General features: G+C 38.7%; 1 protein-coding gene across 2 annotated transcripts in view; it reads left to right on the plus strand.

The window, feature by feature from the left end:
- The window catches only part of pde8a (phosphodiesterase 8A), a 71,747-nt gene that overhangs the window by 3,360 nt on the left and 47,277 nt on the right, over positions 1-21,110 (plus strand). The window contains exon 1 of one of the 2 annotated variants that reach the window (XM_086025722.1): positions 15,778-15,920. The exons of the other annotated variant lie outside the window; for it this stretch is intronic. Coding sequence (XP_085881848.1) covers positions 15,906-15,920 — 15 coding nt within the window. The 5' untranslated portion in view covers positions 15,778-15,905. Of the gene's footprint in view, positions 1-15,777; positions 15,921-21,110 lie in introns of those variants that run through there. 2 annotated transcript variants of the gene reach the window in all.

Consider the following 21,110-nt stretch of genomic DNA (forward strand, 5'->3'; position numbering starts at 1 on the left):
TATCTAGGGGAATTATAATTAATTAGCTCGGAACACATTGTGATTGCTTATTTTGCCGCATGAAAAAAATGTACTTCTTTCATTAGATTTAAAGAAAAGTCATTTCTTTAGGAACATGTTAAATATCGCAAGAATATCGATATCGCTATAGTCAACATCCATATTGCATGCTATTCCAATATCGTGCAGCCCTAATAGATACTGACATTTTAAAATGAGTATATATATAAAATAAGTCCAGCTCAACCATCAACGGTACTATTTATGAGATATATGTTTTTTTCCATATTGTTGCTGTCCTGTGAAAAACACGTATGTCCAATTTTGGAGTTTTTCAAAAATGTTCACATTAATGCGATGTCTGTCACGTGGAAACACCATTCTTGTAAAAAATAAGAAAAATGAAAAAAAATAGACAAGTGTTTTTCACAGGACAGTGGCGATATGCTATATTTTGCTGTTTTTAGTGCAACCCTATTACAGATAATTAGGCACCTGAAAAAAATATTGTAAAAATATTTTTTATATTTTATTTGAATATTAATTTAATGTTACTATTACTCTAATTACAGTAACAGGTTTGCTAATCAATGCAAATGTCATAGTTTTTTTTTAGTTTGGGGGTAGTTGTGTTAGCTGCCATGCTAACTGGTCAAGAACCTTACCCTGATGATATGAGTAACAGGATTATATTTCTTTGAGTGAAAAACTTCATTTTGGTTGAAAATTATGAACTTTACAAGCGAGGATTTACTGTCTACATGTGGTCAAGGCCATTAGCTTGATGCCATTTCTGCTGAGTCATGTAGCTCTTGCGTTTATGTTGAGACCGACAACTTCACAGTACAATTACTACTTTTGTGTGTTGTTGTTAACATGTCATGTTGTAAAAAAAATATATACATATTAACAGTTAAAAATGAGGCAGACCCAAAAAAAAAAAAAAAATTAAACTTAAAAAAAAAACCGTATTTTTATCTGTTACATTTGACGTGTATGTTGGTCATCAAGAGGGAGCGACGAGAAGAAAAAAAAGCCATTTAGTGCTGCTCAAGAACTATTTGGTATTTCAAATAATATTTAAAAATCACTTTAATCACAGCTACGGTTACATTTTGTCTTGGGACAACTAAGCTATAATTTACACAATTAGTGCATGGTTTATTTGAAATTTCACAAGGTTAGGGGATAAAAAATGTCCTTTTCTGAAATGACCCATGTACTGAGTGTGTATGTGTGCATATGTTTTCTGCATGTACATTTTGTTTGGCAGACCTCAGGCTATTTGAGGGCTCATGTCAAGCTGAATTTTGTGGCTAAATATCTGCGCAGGATGCAGTGAGAAGGCAGCATGACAGATGCCGCCACGTCAGGACGCCCACTGTGCCTTTGATTGAATTAGTCCCCTGATTGAGTTTGACTAATGCTACACAAATCTCCTTCAGCTGGAAATGGTGAATCCCAAATCTATAAGGTGTCATCTTTAGCGTCCTCTGTAGATCATTGCGGTGGCTGGCGGAGTTCAATTGGTGCTTAGCATGGAGAAAAGTGCACTTTCTGTGTTACATTATTGCTAAGCATCTGATGGAGGTCATGTGTTGCTGCTGCTTTTGATTTGTTTCTTCCGCTAAGAGAGGAGATCAATGATAGCTATTGATTGTGTTGGAAATTGTGTGCATGCCACTCTTTTAAAGCCCCTTTTAAACGCTAACGCACAATTTTCATGTCCAGGGAGATTTTTTTTTTCCCCCTCTTTTTTTTTTTTTTAATAGCAGCTTCAAATCCCAGTAGGTGACAGTAGTAAGTAGAGCTGAAACAATTAGTTGATTGATCAACTCTTTGCTGTAGAGGAAATGAATTGGCAACCTTTTTGATTTTTAGTGAAAGAAATATTTCAAACATTAGTATCAAACATTCTTCCTCTTTTTAGTTTTTTAGTAATTTATTTGAACCCTTTGACACTTCTGTTACCTTAAAATTTGCAAACATCTTTTATCCTCTGGATCAGTTTGATCCTAGCAGTTTAAATCCGTAGAAAGGTATCATAGTTTGAATTGTTTCTGCATCAGAGGTCTCAGAAAATATTTCAAGACCCTACAATGGGAATTCAGAGGGTTTTTTTTCTTTCTAGTGCATTATAAGTGTTTGAAGGCACTTGCTGAATACGTGCAAAGATTTAGGCAAGGCAAGGCCGGTTTATTTATATAGCGCATTTCATACACAAGGCAATTCAATGTGCTTCACACATCCAAAGACAACACTTACAAGCATTTACAAACAAACGGTTAACAGCATTCAAAAAGCAAAACAGAGAAAACAAAAATATCTTACAAAAATGACTAGAATGTATGTTGAAAACATTTAAACACATTAATAGAAAACTTTAAAACCATTCAAAAGTAAAGGAATAAAAGTGTGTTTCTAAAATATATGAAAGGGAAAAAAAATCATTTGAAATTGTTTTGAGGACCTTAATCAAAGGTATGAGAAAAAAGCTACATTTTTAACCTGGATTTAAAAGCATTTATACTCTGGGCTGACTTCAGTTGTGTTGGCAGCTTATTCCATTTGTGTACAGCATAACAGCTAAATGCCGCTTCACCATGTTTACTTTGAACTCTGGGCTCCACCCGAGTCTGCAGATCTCAGAGCCCTTCGGGGTTTACATTAAATCAGCATTTTATTCATGTATTCAGGACCCAAACCATTCAATGATTTATAGACCTGTAGCAAAATTTTAAAAACTATTCTACAGCTAATTGGCAGCAAATGTAAAGCCTTTAGGACTGGAGTAATATGTTCCGATCTCTTTGTTGTGGTCAGTAACCGAGCTACAGCTTTCTGAATGAGCTGCAGCTGTTTGATGCTCTTTTGAAGGGGACCAGTAAGAAGACCGTTACAATAATTAAGTCTACTGGAGATAAAAGCATGGATAAGTTTCTCCTGGTCTGCTTGGATACATAGTGATACATAGAACATATTCTTGGGAAAAAATGTGTTGATTTCCCTTTTAAGCCTATCCATTAAATGTAACTAACTAGTATAGCATTTACAGTGAACGTGTTTAAAAAAGACGCCATCATAAATAGGAGCAGGAAGTACTCATATCTGTTTTCAAATGTAAGGAGTAAAAGTAAAGAATTAAATGCGCAATGGAAGTACAGATACCTGAAAAAATTACTTGGAATTATACTACATTAATGAAGTATGTATGGTGCTTTGTAGTGGTGGGAAGTACATTTGCCATTGCTGCAACGTAAAACATCAGTGGATAGGAGAATAGGTTTCACAAAGTGCTTAAGTCTCCAGAGTTGTTTTTTCATGGTTTCTGGTTGTATTCTAGTGAAGAGACGAGGGAGGTAATTTTGGCAATGCTAAAATAACTCACGGTTCTAATGGTTGCCTAGGATTTTGGCATAGTACAGTACCTCTCCTGTGGAAATGGGGCTCCCTGACCATAGAAACCCAATTCAGGAAATATTGTAAACTGTGAAATAATCAGTTGTCTTAGTGTAACATTTTGAATGTTGTTTTTTCTCATCCCAATGTGCATGTGTTCCCTGGCTTGTGTCATTGTGGTTGTGCAGATTGCGCACACATTCATCCCTGTAAGGATGATAATTACCCTCTCCAACCACACACAGCTGGTCATAGCCACAGTGAAGTTTAGCCTCTTGCAAAAACACAGTCAAACAAATGTGTACTGTATGTTTGGAGCTCGTGCGACCGGGAGACAGCGTGCAGGCGTCTGCAGTGCGAGAAACATTCAATAGAGCTTTGGGAGCGTGACGTGAGCCTTTGTCAAGGGTATGGTGCCATCTGGGCTGCTCTGAGGATGATAAGGCTCATGTACAAGGTCCTGTGATAGTGGGCATTTTTTTTTGTGTGCCAAATAGACAGTCACAAGCCTCGACCTTGTCCGGCCTTGACTTTTTCCTTTGGGTTGCCCTCTCTCCAGATGTGGCAAAAGTACTCGTACTCCATAATTAGAAGTACAGAGACTTGAGTAAATAAAACTAGTGCAAAAGTAGAAGTACTGATTTAAGTCCTGTACTTAAAGAGGTAGTTTTAAAACCACAAGATTTGAATGTAGCCTCACTCCACTAATCCCCGCCTCCACCTCGAAAGCAGAGTCCCTCACTGATTCTCAGATATGGCCTCTGATAACGGCTTGTGATCATGAAAGCGCATAATTGTGATAAGTATTCAGAGAGAACACTGTCCAGCTTCAACAAAACAGCAGCACAAACGATACGAAGCTAGCATTAGCACTGTAAACAAGCTGGTGTTAGCCATGTCTGCAATGTTGCTAGCGTGACTTATTTGTAATAGAGTGTTACAGTAAGACTAAATGTTATCAGTTTGAAGTTTTATTTTTTGGAATGTACAATTAATACAAAATTAAAAAGAGATGATGAATTTACCTGTCAAGTACAATAATTGCTTATTCCACATTATTCTCAATCTGCCTGAGGTCGTTTGCTGTGCTTTTTTCTGTCAATCTTATGCCCAGTTGTTAGCAAACAAGGGAGTTTCTGAAGCCGATGGTAACAGGTCAGTGTAAGGCTCTGGGAGTGTGCTGGTGACCGGTTATGAGTGTGCTCGCGAGTGCATGGCAATTGATTGACACCTCATTAGTCACACTTTGTGTCTTTGATTGGTTGTTGTTCTTTAGGTGCAGTGGTTTCTGTCAAACCAAAATGAGTTGAATTTAAAAAAATTTTTTTACACAGATCATTTTACTACTACTGCAACTACAACAAGTACTCATGTCATATTGACAGTTTAAACAAATATTACAAAAATATTTTTGGGGAGGTGGGGGAATTGCAAACTCCCCATTTAAGTGAAAGTTAAAAAGTACAGACTGAATTGTACAAAGTAAAAATTAATTGTTAATGTCAATTACAATAGGGCTAGGGTTACCGTTTTAACATCTTGAAACACTTGGGAAAAACATCCTCTGCAAAGAACTAAATAGTTTCTTTTCTATGTGGTTACAGAAAAAGCTTGTACAGAGTAAAAATAAATAACGTTACATATTGCATGTAAATGTTTAAAGGGAAAGTCAACCCAAACATATATTTTTTCAAGAATATCTTCAATGCAAGTCCACTAGTTGAAACAAGGCATTCTGATCAACATTGTGATTGTGGAATAAGAGTTAGAGAGCTGACCTGTTTTCTGAAGTTGAGCCGTGATTGGTCATTATCGGAGCCCTGAGCAGTTGTTGATGTCATTTTCAGTCGACAGAAGTGACAAAATGGGCGCCCCTTGAGATGGCTAAAAAGGGGTGGATTTCACTGCCTAACTCATATTCCACAAACGCAATATTAATTAATCAGGATGCCGTGTTTCAACTACTGTGTCTGCATACAACATATTCTTGAAAAAATATATGTTTGGGTTGATTTCCACTTTAAGAGATATCTAGTGACTTTTACACTATGAAAACAACACGTTCCCATGGCTTTGCTAACATTGTGAACTGACTGAAATGCTAAATTAGCTAATGAAGACAACAGAAAAAATATGTTTTTTACTTTTCAGATTACATGGTGATCTTATAATTTTACCCAACAGCAACAAACAATTATTTTATTACGCCGTGAATCTGGATCTCTGGTTCATGCAACTTCATCTCATTGCAGTTACTGTTTGTTTTGTCTTCTGCCTTTTAAGAACCAAAGATCTTAATCAATCAAGACCTCTACCACTGCTGACTTTACCTCTCTCTGTTTCTGATTTTCCTTTTGTCATTATCCATGGAGGTTGAAAAAAAGTAACAAGCCTCCTGACAAAGTAATGAGTAGAAAATACAGATACTGTATCTGTTTTCAAATGTGGGGAGTAAAAGTAAAACCAAAAATAATACTGAAGTAAAGTACAGATGACTGAAAATGACAAAAAGTACAATAAAAAAAATATTTACACTTTGTTACTTCCCACTACTGCCTCGCACCAGGAAATCAAGGAACAAAAAGGCAGGTCATTTGGCTGATTTGCTTGAATCATGTGCTGTCTGTGCTTGTACGTAAGTGGCACAATCACTCACTCGTAGCTTGGACTTTCTCTTAAATTAAATCATTCTATTCTAGAAAGAAATGACAAAATACGTTTTTTTTAAACCTCTCTTACTGTATATGTAACCTAGTGCATGTTATTTGAATCAAACTGTATTTTTTTGAGTAGTGATTTGCATCTTTGCCTCACAGTTAAGAGTCTCTGGGTTCACATTTCAGCTCAGGCCGTTCTGTGTGGAGTTTGTTCTCCCTGTGCTTATGTGGATTAATTGAAGACTCTAAATTGTCAATAGATGTGAATATGAGCGACGATAGTTGCTTGCCTGTATGCTCCCCGAGGCTGACTGGTGACCAGTCCAGGATGTACCCAGCCTCTCCCCATAGTCATCTGGGATCGGCTCCAGCTCAACTGCAACCCTAATGACCCTGACAAGCACAATTGAACATACCGTAGATGGATAGTGCCCCTAAAAATGAATTTAACTATTTGCTGATGTATTATAAGATGGTAGATTGTGCAGATAACTACAGTGGAAGTTACCACTGCTCCCATTTAGGAGTTTTTCAAAATATGAGCTGTCAATTGGTTATTTATTTTTGAAATTATTATTATTATTATTGTTCTTATTAGTAGTAGTAGTAGAAAAGTGTATCACGGTATAAGTATTTCATGTCACTTTATCAGTATATATTTAATTTTCTTCTTATTTACCTATTTAAAAAAATATTGAAGATAAAACAAAACACAATTATCCAGAGGAAATATACCATTGAAAATATCTGGTAGTAAAACTAATGCATTATACATTGTATGCAATGTAACGTTCAGTGTTGTTTACATCCATGCTCCTGGCTCAAGCAGTGCCCCCAAATGCTTATTTACAGAAGGCCCTATACCCCATCATTGATACAGTTACATTAAAGTGGTATTCAACCCAAACATATTTTTTTCAAGAATATGTTCTATGCAGGCTCATTAATTGTAACAAGGCATCCTGATAAATGTTGAGTTTGTGGAATAAGAGTTAATCCACATGTTTTTAGCCATCTCTGGGAGCGGCCATTTTGTAACTTCTCTCGACTGAAAATGACAATGAGGGCTCAGGTAATGACTAATCACAACTCACCTCTTTTCACCTGAAGCTTAACCATGATTGGTTGGTACCTGAGCCCTGAGCAGTTGTGATGTCATTTTCAGTCGACAGAAGGCAAAATGGCCACCCCCAGAGATGGCTAAAAACGAGTGGATTAACACTTATTCCACAAACGCAATATTAATCGGATTGCTATGTTTGAACTAGTGGGCCTGCATAGAACATCCATCCAGCCATCCATTATCTGTACCGTTTATCCTCACAAGGGTCTCGGGCGTGCTGGAGCCCATCCCGGCTGTCTTTGGGCAGTAGGCGGGGGACACCCTGAATTGGTTGCCAGCCAATCGCAGGGCACACAGAGACAAACACCGACCTCTGAACTGTGAGGCGGACGTGCTACAAAAAGTGCTACAATGCTCAAATTGGTCAAAATCCAGCATAGGGCTACTGCACCTTAAAACGTGTTTTGTTTTCTCCTTAATTGAGATAACTGTTGTTGTGATTTGGGCTAAACAAATAAAAGTTGATTTGATTTTGATTTTGTATTTCCCATTCATCAGAACTACATCCGGTTTTCTTTGGGTGGGCAGAGTGTGTCCGTGGGTGGGCACTGATCACCTCTGCTAACGCCCCTGAGGTTAATTGTTTTTTAAATGTTAAATGAATCAAATGAAGTCCTGGCCTGTGTGTTTAACACACACCTCCAACCAGAAGCTGAGCCAGAAAAGGCTTGCATGCCATCAGACAGGCTACCTCCCAACTTTGCTGACCCTGGTATACAATAATTACATATTAGGCTGGTTTTACATGCCGGCCTTCTATTTCAGTGTCTCTAACTGATCGATCAGTGCTTTTGGAAGGCATGATATATTCTGTATATCTCTGTTGACTGTACATAATTGCTGTCACATTGGCAGATTGGCAGGCCTGATTTGGATCTGAATGTATCCCATTCCTTTATTTTTTTTCCCCCTCTTCCACTCCCATGACGCATATGCAGAGGGAGCCACATGGGAGGGAAACATTGAAATTGGGTCACTTGAACCACGTAGTCTAAATCCGGCCTGAAATGTGAAATGTGCCTCTCCACTGAACCGTTTCCATCATGTCAAACGATTGCTTGAGAAATGACTTAAGCGGCTCATTGTGTTTTATTTTAAACATTGTCAACTACGGTTTGACCTCATCCTCCCTTCCTGTCCACTAGCCGGCTAGTGGCCGTGCCATTTATCATCTATGGCACATGAACTGAATGAGTCTGAGGAAATAAGTTGGCTTTAGTTATGGCGCATGACGTCCACTGACGGATGACCTCGTCACTGAAAACGAACAAAGGTGCGACCTGTTGAAGCTGAGAGTGAAGAACTTGTAGTGCATTTTGAGAGATTTTTAGAGCTAATCTATCCGCCGATGACTGTTGACGAATGACGGGAAAAAATTTAAAATAGACGGACTAAGCATAATCGTACACCCTGAACTGGTTGCCAGCCAATAGAAACCGTTTAATTCTTTTTAATGAATCTAATTATGTCATTACTGTATGTTTTTGTGTAGTACAATATTATGGAGTGCAATCTTTTTTCCTCATTGAAATAAACAATTGTTGTTGTTTTTGTCGGGTGAAGACCGGAACGGATTCATTTCAGTAGGGAAAGATGGTTTGAGATGCGAGTGTTTTGAGTTCAGAGCGTGGTAACGCAACAAATGAAACTCGTACCTCAAGGCACGCCTGTACATTCCTTTTGGGGCCTTTCCCAGAGAGACAGAAGGTCTCTTCCTTCTGAGAATATTCTCTTACGATGTGTAGCCGAGGTGAAGCGAACCTTTACAAACAAGGCCACAGTCCTTGCTGCCCTTCGGAAAGAAGATGTTTGCGTCATAAATTTAGCATGTGATCGTTTTGCCTGATTAGGAAACGTTACGCAACTAAGGTCCACATGTTTACTGTGTGGTTGGGTTCTGTTTAAAGAAGACTAACTTGGCGCCATTCCACTGTTGCATTTTTATCTCGTGAGAATTGCCTTTCATGAATACTTCGGGTATTTATTCTCGAAAAAGACCAATTGTAACGCCTTTGAACTCAAGTTGTGTCTGAAATGTCAGACGGGCATCAAGGCCAATTTCAACCTTGTATATCATCATATTGAGTTTCTTGTTTACTGAGATGCCCCAAAACCTCCATAAGGTTTTAGACTTCACCAATGAGCCATGATGCAGCACTTTAGGACGAGCCATTAAAATGTACAGGGGTCTCAAACTCCGGTCCTCGAGGGCCGCTTTCCTGCATGTTTTACAAGTTTGCCACCTGCAACTCACCTGATTCAAATGATTAGCTCATGAACAAGTTTGCAGGGGCCTGATAACGATCCCGATCATTTGAATCAGATGTGTTGCAGGAGGAAACATGCAGGAGAGCGGCCCTCGAGGACCGGAGTTTGAGATCTCTGCCGTAGAGTATACCAGCCAAAGTTAATCTAAACAAAGATACTCAACCATAATCAATAAGTGCACAGAACAGTCATTGAAGACTTCCTCCTGGTTTATGCAAAGAGAATAACATTGTACTGTTTGATGGTAGAACCTCAATAAAACCAGGGTAGTCAACCAATGCTATACGGGCAGTTCGTTTTGCGCGCGTTACATCGCAGACAATCACTTTTTTTTTTCTTCATGGACTTGTACAGTATACAGGCAAGTCCGAATATGGAGGTGTGCGCCCTCAGTGTAGTACGTTGTGCCGCAGCATGCCAGACAGGACTGACGTCTACAAGAATAAATGCAGCATTTAAGAGCATTAAATGCCAGTATTTGTCGTTCACACAGACCAGGGAGAATATATGGCGGCGAGTGTGGTGGTTAGCTCTGCTTTTACAGTATGTGTTGCTGCTCATTACAGTGTGTTTTGCTGCTCAACATGTGCTAAAGTGGCAGTTGTTTGAAGGTTTGTAATAACATAAATTCTAACTGAGGTGACTACAAATGTTTTAAATATGGTCTTTATATGTCGAGTGTTTGTGAATGACGCAATACATACAGTAAATTCCTAAAAACAAATTTAGGAAATACATAAAAATTCGATACCATTTACTTTTTCGCATGGAAATGTTATGTGTCCCTTGTTTTTTTAAGTTAGTCATTCAAATTTCTACATTAAAGCTGACATTGGGCAAGGGGCGGGGTGCACAGTGGCCCGGACCGATTACCAGCCAATCACAGCTATTTGTTTTTCCTTCCAGTAGCAACACCAGTCAATGTATGCTGTAGTTGAGCCCTTGGTAACATCACAGCTATTTACCCCTTTCATGCAAAGCGGTCACTACAGTGGACAGCTATTTAAAAGTTGCTTTCGCCTATATTAATTAAACTAAAAAATATAATTATATTTTAAATAATAACATTAAATCATAATTAATGCACGAAAGGGTTAAACATATTTTTAAACATTTAGATGAATTAATATAGGCGAAAGCAACTTTTAAATGTCCACTGTAGTGAGCACTATGCATGAAAGGGTTAATATGGTACCAAAATATTTGTATCTTACTTGTTTTTTTGTTTCATATGAACGGACCTATCAAATGGCACAGTGGAGTCATGTGAGCTCAGCTAACATGGCTCAAGGTTGTTGAGCGGTTTTGAAAAGTACAGCATGTACAGAACACACCATCTCTCTTGCTTCAAAGGCCCCGTTCATCTGAGATTGATCACTCGTGTATTGTGACAGCATGTCAGTGTCTCTGTTGGTGTCTTGACATGAGGGGAGCATGTGTAACAAACACACTGGTTAAGCAAACGGCAGATTAACGCAATCCTCTTACTGGAGTGCTTTTATATTTTTTCTTATTTACATAATTACATGCTTTCGGCAGTGTTTTCTTATGAAGAAAGTTGAGGCTACATACAAGAAAAACTACAATCATCTCTTATATTGTCTGATGAAAATAGAATATACAGTATGTATGCTGTTGCAAGAAAAAGTATGTGAACCCTGGATAGCTGCATAAACAGGTTATGAAAGGTGATCTGTTCTTAATCAAGCGCTCAACATTAGACAGATTTCTTAAAGAAATACCACACAAACACTTATACGTTTCATGTTTTTACTTAAAGGGGGAAAATGAACACAAACACATTTTTTTCAAGAATATGTTCCCCCGGAGGCCCACTAGTTGAAACACGGCATTCTGATTAATATTGTGTTTGTGGAATATGAGTTGAGCAGCAAAATCTACCCGTTTTTAGCCATCTCAGGTGGTGGCCATTTTGTCATTTCTGTCGACCGAAAATGACATCACAACTGCTCAGGGCTCAGGTAACGGCCAATCATGGCTCAGCTTCAGAAAACAGGTCAGCCGTGATTGGTCATTACCTGAGCCCTGAGCAGTTGTGATGTTATTTTCGGTCGACAGAAGTGACAAAATGGCTGCCCTCAGAGATGGCGAAAACGGGTGGATTAACTCTTATTCCACAAACAATATTTATCAGAATGCCTTTTTTCAACTAGTGGGCTTGCATAGAACATATTCTTGAAAAGAATGTTTGGGTTGACTTCCTCTTTAACACAACATCTAAACGTCACAGTGGGTGCTGGAAAAAGGATGTAAACATTTGGATTTAATAACTGCTTAAGCCTCCTTTGGCAGATGTAACCCCAACCAAACATTACTGATTACTGATTGCAGATCAGAGCTGTACAATTTTCAGAGCTGGGCACTTTGCACCCTTTTTTGCCGGTCCGTCCTCCATCCTCTGTCCGCGACCTGGGTACCCTTCCGCCCTCGCACCTTTGTCCTTCATAAAAATAATCATCCTCTGACCCCGTCCGTTCTCGTCCTTTTAAAGCACTTCCATCGACAAATTATTGACCCATCTAAAGTGTTGAAAATGGCTTGCTCTCTTTCATGATGCAATGCGAATAGTTGAACCAACTTGCCACTTTTGGGGGCTTTTGAAAAGTGATAATTTTGCAGAGACGAGGATTCCGCTTGACACCAGTGAATATAACAATACTCACGGGCATATATTCTTTATCCTCTGCGAAGAATGACTAATGTTACTGCCTTATTGAGAAGCCAAGAGAGACGCTGGGTCTTGGCAGCACAATGAGTACTGAAGGAGAAAGTGTGACAGAACAGTTAAATTCCTTTGAAATTGTTTTTAATTGTCATTATTGTATGTTTTTTAAGTAAGTATATTTGAGTGCTTTTTACCAAATTTATTCTTTTTAGCAGCTGGGACAGATTCATGGGCAAATAGTAATGGGTAAAGTTGATTTGGGATATGAGTATTTTGAGTTATGAGCGAGGCTAAGGTTCGAATTAAACTCTTATCTTAAGTCACCATTGTACTGCTAAAAAAACACAAAATTTGAGGTTACTACTGAATGCCTTCATGTAGCCCCAAAGCACTGAGGAAAGCTTTGTACAGCACAGCACTTTATGTTGGATGACATTTGCCTTGGCAATATTTTCAAAGTCCCACACGTTTTGATTTAGTTTTATAGTCATGAATCCATTGGACACTTCATTAAGAAAATTGGCAGCTGATCTGAAGCAAATTCACTATGGAAAAACTCCTGAGGACTCAACTTAATTTTTACAGCCTTTCTTCACTAAAAAGAGGCACTAAGAAGAAAAGAGAGTCAGTCACTGGATTTACAGCGCATCCGGAGAGTATTCACAGTGTTTCACTTTCACTACTTTTTGTTATGTTATTGCCTCACCCCAAAATGGAATATATGCATGTTTTCCCTCAAATTTCTACACACTATAACCCATAATGACAAAGTGAAAACAGTTTTTTTGCAAATTTAGAAAAAAAAAAAAAAAAAAAAAACTAAGATATCGCCTACATAACTATTCACAGCGTTTGCTTAATACTTTGTAAATGCACCTTTGGCAGTAATTGCAGTCTCCAGTAGTTTTGAATATGATGTCACAATCTTGGCACACCTATCTTTTGGGCAGTTATGCTTGCATGAAGCCTACAGTGAGTGTCTCCATGCATGTTTGAGTGAACACATCTACGATCACAGATAGCAAAAGTACTCACACTCCGTACTTGGAGTAAGTAGAATTACAGACACTTACGTAGGGAAAAAAAGCATTGTACATTGTATTAATAAATTGAATGTGAATGCAATGATCTGATCAGATACGCCATAATTACAAGCATAGAAGACGTAACAGGTGTCATCTTTCAGCCGTAGTAATCCTGACCGTAGGATGATGTCATTGTGTAGTGAGAGTGCCCGTGTGGGGACTGGGAGGAGCGGGGAGGCGGGTCGGGGATGTGGACGGCTCACACAAACACCGGACTTCGGTGTGGGACACTGCTGTTCACATCCTGTTTGAAACTCCCAGGCAAGACAGTGTTGTGGATTGTGCTGTCATTGCTCTCCAACCTTTTGCAAAAGGCTTGATTTTTGAATTTCTGTCTGCTATTATTTTTTTTACGGCTGATTAGCCCCATTTTCGTTACAGGAACTTAGGCAAGTATGCTATTATGCTAACCAAGTAATAGTTTTGTTTGTCGGCAGAAAGCATCTTTGTGGCAGTCTAGTGGGATTGCTGGGATTGATCACTCGTGTATTGTAACAGCATGTCAGTGTCATGCTGTCTTTGACCTTGAGTGGCCACAAATCAGAGTCGTGTAATCAGAGTTGCTGAATCACATGATCGTCACATCCAGGCTTTGCATTGACTTACAATTTGCACATGACCAGGCATACCGCCATAAGAGAGCAGATCATGTTCAGTGGAAACTATGCGTGTGCAGGTGTTCTGAAAATCATATGCTTAAAGATGAAGTCAACCTAAACATATTTTTTGAAGAATATGTTCTATGCAGGCCCACTATTTGAAACACAGCATTCTGATTAATGTTGCCTTTGTGGAATATGAGTTTAACAACAAAATCCACCCGTTTTTAGCCATCTCTGGTGTCGGCCATTTTGTCGCTTCTGTCAACTGAAAATGACATCACAGTTTCTCAAGGCTCACAGAACAACCAATCATAGCTCACCTTCACAAAACAGGTGAGCCGTTTCCTCTGAGATTCACTGTATTACTGATAAATGGGCAGAAGAGAGGAGCAGAATTTTGTCATGAACAAAAAAATATTCGAAAATTAAAAGAAAACAACAACAGTAACTTTACTGGTCACACATGCACAAGGGCAAAATGCCACCATTTGGCAGCAGTCTGGTGCCCTGCAACTGATACTTCATCGGAACAGTACTCGCTAATGTGCATCATTTGCACGGGTGAAAAATAAGCTTGTTCTTTAGAAGGTTCTTGGGCCCCATTTTTTTTCAAATTTTCATTCACACTCCAACGGTGGTAATGGAACTTAAAAACAGAAGCTATGTTTACTCTACGACCTTCAGTCTAATTTGTATCCAAAGCGGCAAAAATACCCAAACGCTCTCGATAACTGCCTTTTATTTACTCTGATTTTTTTTTTTTTTCAATCAACTTTTTAGTTCATATTCTCAAACAATAACAGACTTTGGAATGTTTGCTTGCGCATCGTCTTCAACTAAAATATCAGCGTTTCTGTTACAAGTAATGCTCTCTAAGTGTTGTGAAATAAAAACATCCGCTTTGTGTCATTTTATTTCCACTTTGATTTTCACTGAATTGATACTTTAGAGCAGGACGGGGCAACTAGCAGCTGCACTTTGAGTGGCCCTTTGATTATTATTTTTTTAAAATTGTATTCATTTATTTATTTTTTTACAAATCCAAAAACCTTTTAAAAAAATTATGTTCCCAATGGAATACGTGTAGAAATGTAGAGAAATATCCCTGGAAAAATTGGAAAATACCCAAAAGTTAGGTCAAGTTGCCCAGCTTAGTTAATTTAGCTGATGTGCAATATTTGTGCGTGTAAAAAATAAATAAATAAGTAAATAAAAAAATAAAAATAAAAAAATAGTACGTTCTTTTGGAGATTATTGGGCACCATTTTATCAAATTTTGACACCCACCCCCAATGGTGGTCATGGAATTCAAAATCGGAAGCACAGTTCATTTGATGTGTGCACTTCAGTTGTATTTCATTTTTCAGCACAACACATTTGCATTTAATCTTGAAGAAGAGTTTTTTTTTTTTTTTTTTTACAACCATTTATTTAGGTATATCTTTTATTTAACTTGCGGTACATTTGAATTTAATGATGGTCATGATGATGATGATGACAGTAATTGGAGAGTTACCGTCGTTTTTTTTTTTTGGTGGTACTTGGTGTAAAACGTTCAAGAACTACTGCTATAATGGATACGCTTAATTCCTCTTCATGTGGATTGTCAGAACTTTTCTCTGTCACTTGACTCACACAGTATGTGTCTGCGTGTGCATCCCTGGATGTGAGTATGTCAAGTGTATTTGTGTGCCAAGATCCGAGCCGGCACCGCGGCTTATGCCACTCGCTGATCCCTCATGCAACGATGACATCAGTGCCCCTGTTTTAGCAGAGAACAAGAGGAGGGGAGTCCAGAGATTATATAATGCTTTTTCTTGCTTAGCCTTCCTCAGATATTGTCAAAAACAACCAAGTTGGAGAGGAGGAGCCACGTTAAGTTGCACATAGTGTAGAGCGTGGCTGGTGGGACCAAAGTGGGCGTATTGTTCATGCTAATCCTCTCCTCAGGCTGCAGCGCCAGGGGAGGTAATACAGACAGTTGGATATGACTCTGGCAACATGATCAAAGTTGGTGAAGGATTCTCTTTTTGAAGTGTGCAGTCTTGAAGACATGCTGGACAGGAGGAGGAGGAGCCTGCTGCAATGGAAAGGTTCCTGGTAAGATTACAGTAAACTCTTGTGTCACTGGGTCGGCCAGCGCCCCACTTAGACCTTGTCAAGCTTCTTTACGCTGTCCTTTTGCTTTATTGACCTTTGACCTTACCTAGAATGCGAGGAAGGAGAATGTTGATTGCAGGTGCCCGTGCGACAGTGGTCTGTGTTTCGCATAACCATTGACGCTCTCCTGCAGCTAGTGGTGGAGAACAACACATTTAGCATGTTTTGCTAATAAATGCAGTGAATTTTAAGAGGAAACAAGTCTAAAGTTGTGCTTTGTTTCCTGCAAAATGCGGTGTGGTTAGAAGAGAAAGAAATGGAATGTGAAGGTGTGCATAAAATTGGACCCTGGTGATGCTGGGGGCTGATATAGAAGAGGAGGTTTTAGTAAGGGGCTCCTCTCGAGCCCTGCATGGCTTAGGATTGTCCAGGTCTTATGGGGATTTCACAGTAATCTGGATAAGGACAGAAATATCTTGAAGGTGAACATTGGAGAAAGTGCTCTGCTTCTTGGGCATCTCTCTCCTGTTCAGATAACAACACAGACTCCGCTGGTGGATCCTCAAATTTGCTTTGCAAAGACCCCGTCAGTAGCTCCGTGACAAGTGGCTGACATCTTTTGTGGGATTTTCGAAAATATGGAATGAGCACTCCAAACAAAAAGCAGTCAATTACTCAATTGATTACATGACCTAATCTACTGCCTGCGCTGTTGTTCTGACAAATAATGTTTCATTTGTGCTATTTCAGCTGAGTTTTAGGTGCCGTTTCAAATGTCATGGTAATTTTAGTGTGCAGGCAAAAAGGTGCTGCCAGGACATATGTTGAAAACTAATCAAGTTTACTCTAACTTGAAGGCATTTTTGGAGCAGATTTTGCACTGGCGATATCACACAAAAACCCTTCACAGGAGGCCATTTTTTCTTTTCAAAGAAAAAAGCTTTTCTCCGCAAACCATCACCCGATTGTTCAAAATTCTTTTGTTCCTTGAAGTGGACATTTCAAAGAGACTTAGCATTTTCACAGTTAGTCATTTTTGGAAAATCTTGTCACATTGCTACTGTAAAGCTATAGCGGTCACTGTTTTCCCAAAATGTTTTCGTTTCCCACTACATAAGAACTTGAGCGCGTTTGTTAGCATCAGTGGTGATCCAGCACAATTGAGCATTACTTTGGTATTGTTAATTGGCCCTTTTCTACCTCTACAGCATCCAGCTATGCCTCCATCCCGAAAATGCTTCTTCCCTAGATGCCGCAATTTACAGAGCAGCTCGGTATTGTTGTTTAAATTCCCAAGTGAGGAGGTGACGCCGCAAGCGAGCTTGCCAATTGAGAAGAACCCCTCAAGTGGAGATAAATAACACCCCCTAGTTGTGCCGTGGAAAGTGCCGCGAGGATCCAGTTGGGTATGCGCCATCGTAGGTTTTCAGTGAAAACATTTTCTCAGCTCAAACATGTTGGGATGTGTAAGCATAAGGAAGATGCTTGACGAACTGGCATCCATTTTTCTGTGGGGGTGTGGTTTCCTGTATTCAGCAGACACACCCACAGCATTTAAGAGTGGAGACAATTAAGGGCTTGACTTTTCACCATTTTTTTACGTTTCAAATTTGGCAGGGTTTTGAACAACAGTTTGCTCTGTGGTGTGCCAAATTTAGAACACCTGTTTATTTTAACTTTAAAACGACTTTTAAAGCTCTTATTTATTGTAGCCTATTTTCTCTTTGTAGTGGGTCTTGTTTAGCTAGTGAAAACTGGTGCGAAACTTTTTGGGGGCTTTTCAAATTATATGAATTACATTACACGGTCATCTGGGTGATTTTTGGTGGAAATTGCATCGCAGCGATTTGAGCAGTGTATGCACTGAAGGGCCGTTTTGTACCGGTTTGTCTGTTTTTCAGATCTTTCCAAAACTTAATTTAACTAAATTGTCTTGCCGGCCTGGTAACAATTAGTGCAATGCCGCATTTTCTCACCAAGACCAGTACCTGCAGGACACAGTTGTTGAATGAAGCCAAATGGAGAGAAGAGTTGGGAGAAAATGCATTGCAGCTATGTGTGCGACCCCGTTCATGCTTGATTAGTTTTTTGAAAGCACCCCAAAATTCCTCCTCACTTGTACTCAAATGCAGCAAGCATGCAGGCTTTTGTGTTTGTGTTTATGGAGTGTCTGTGGCTCTTCTCATGTCCTTGTAGGCTAGTGTGTGAGGGTTCTGAGCACAGACTATTTAGCCCCCCCCCCCGCACCCCACCCCCTCCCATCACTCGGCCACTATGCAAGGCCTCAGCCGCTCACATACGCACTGGCGCCACTATGGGCACAGGCTATGCAGGCTGGCTTATAGGCAGTGTCACAAGCTCAGGAAGGACTTCAATGTCACGTACAATGTATACAAAAGGCGCTCACACTGCTTAGATTACACCGCAAACATTGTATCCGTACTCTTGTGCTCGGGATAAGCACATGCAAGTGCTTGATATTTTTCTTGTCTTTTATTTGGTCGGATCAACAGTCCATAATCTGAACAGAGGACATTTTCAGTGTTGTAGATGATCCGTGTGTGCGTGCGTGCGTGCGTACAGAATGTGTCTACTGTGGTCCCTCATTTATCACGAGGGTTAAATTTGATATATGAAAAAAAAAAGATGAAACCCGCAAATTGGAAAACTTTTTTTGCAATTATTATACTTTGTGTTTAAAGCTAATCATTACCATTTGTCTCTTGTCCAAACATGCACAAAGTTCAAACCTTGGTAAGAAAAAGAAGTATACTCTATTATCATTATTATTATTATTATTATTATTATTATTATTATTATTATTATTGTTGTTATTGTTGTATTAATTATTAATATTGTTAATATTACATTATAATGAAACAAATGTCAAAACCTTTTTTAACCCTCCTGTTATGTTGTGGGTCAAATTGGACTGTTTAGAAAATCTAGGAAGAAAAAAAAGGATTAGTATGTTTGCCCTTTTTTTTATTTTTGTTTCTTAATATTAAATAATATGTGATATTTATTAAAAAATTAGAGCAGGTCACACTGACCCATGAACATTGTTAAATGATTAGAACAGGAAGTTAAAGTACAAAACATCTGTTTAAGGCAAAAAAATATGAACATTTTCTTACAAATAAAGAGGACACATTTTTGAACCAATGCATTTAATCTAAATGAACAACATATGAAGTTGCAAACATAAGAAATTGTCCATTTTGACTCATGCATATCTCACACTTCCTCTGACTTTCCTCTGTTCTGACGTGGCTCCGCTGTAGGGTTTTTTTTCCACTCGAGAGAAAAACATAGTTATAGATAGTTGTCTCTTTTATTGATGAGAAGAAACTGACATGCCACCTTCAATTAGATTTGAAAACTGTAAGAATGAAACATGAAAGGCCCCGGGCCTTGTGCAGTTAAGTCTAAATTCATCCTCTTATCTTTATTGATACTTATGTCCTCTTCTTCCTCTTATCCCTCACGAAATTAGATTTAGTAAACTTATTCTGTGCGAGACATGTCACGGACGAGATTCAAATTGGTCTACAGTACTTTAGCCAATCAGGACGCAAAATACAATGCAGGGTTTGTGCGCTGTAAAAAAAACAGCATGCTGAAAAAATACAGGCAGTCAATTAGGGCACAATACGGGTTCGTACACTGTAAAAAACAGCATACAATATAGCATTGTAAAAAATCTGCAATGTAGTTAGTCCGCCAAAGGTGAAGCGCGATATAGCGAGGGACAGCTGTATACTGCATTTGTACATGTGTGCACATGTATATATAGATTAGGAGTGTAACAAAAGACGATTTGAATGTGGAAATCCACTTGGATTTAAAAGATGCAAATGCATGGGATCAAGATGAATCCAGTTGTTCCACTTTAAAATATATCGAGATAAGTAGTGAATGCCACATTTATAGTGAAATAACGACAAGCTCATTCATATGTATGTTAAATGAAAACAATAAACTCATTGCATCATACCCTCTTGAACTCAGCTTTACCATATTGAAACAAATCCTAATCCCACTGAATCGAACCAAGCCGAAACATTCCACTTTAAGATTGAACCGTACTCGAACTGTATTACGCCCCACCTATAAAGATACAATTGAATCATCTGTTATTGGAGAGATGCACACCCTTATTATGTAGATATAGAGAAAACACGATTCATCTGCAGAATTATAATGAAGAAAAACAAAAAAATAATAATAGTGTCCACAAAAACAATTGGGACCTCACAGCGGACATTGCTCGGGCCTTAATAAATACAACAACATTTAATAATTTTTTTAAAAGTTTACGTGATGAAGTTAGTCAGTTGGATCAATCATTTTAGATCAGGTTCACAGCAATGACTTCAATTTAAAGCAAATACATTTGTAGTCACTTTTAGCTGCACTATAGTGGAAAAATATCTCTATACTAGGACAAACTACAGCTATAATAAATGTCAAATTCCAGAAATCTCCCCAAACTTTCCCAACCCTTTGCAACCCCAGTAATCAGACAGTTGTGTGGCGTAGCGCGATTCCCAAACAGGAGACCTTGCCAATTTTCTGCAGGCTTGTATTTTAAAGCTTCAGACGTCATTCAAGGTCATTCAGGAGTGAATTCCAAGCCAAGTTACGGTAAGTCGTCTGTGTGAGTATGTTTATGTTCAAGTATGCTTGAATTGGGCCGCTATCTGGTGAGGGCAGAGAGATGTCAACAAACACAGAATAAAGGTCACAGCTGGCTCTGCCCAAAATACACCCAATGTGTATGTAAACATGTCTGCAGTCTTTAGCGTGACTGGTTAGAAGTTGCCATACTAGGAACAGAAGGAAATGTCAGTGGAAACCAGTACATACAGTACTGTTTAAAACTTTTAGGTGACCCAAGTTCTTGCATGTTGCCCGTGAAAACACACTGTACAAAAGTTTGGAGGTTACAACTTTTTTTACCCACATTAACAATGTCACGAGACCGTTTTCTGATTGTTCTAATGTTTTCGTCATTGAAAAAACTGAGATGTCCTTATTTTATAAAGAATACCCCTAAGTGTCCCAAAACCTATTTGTAGTAGTGTATGATAAACAGTGGATATAAAAAAAAAAAGGCTTCACCCCCCCCCCACTTAAATGCCAGGTTTTTAGGATATAACAAAAAAAATGGAGACTAGGATAAACAAT

The sequence above is a fragment of the Filicampus tigris genome, chromosome 3, assembly GCF_054856515.1.
Source record: "Filicampus tigris isolate MCC_2025a chromosome 3, RoL_Ftig_1.0, whole genome shotgun sequence".
NCBI lineage: Eukaryota > Metazoa > Chordata > Actinopteri > Syngnathiformes > Syngnathidae > Filicampus > Filicampus tigris.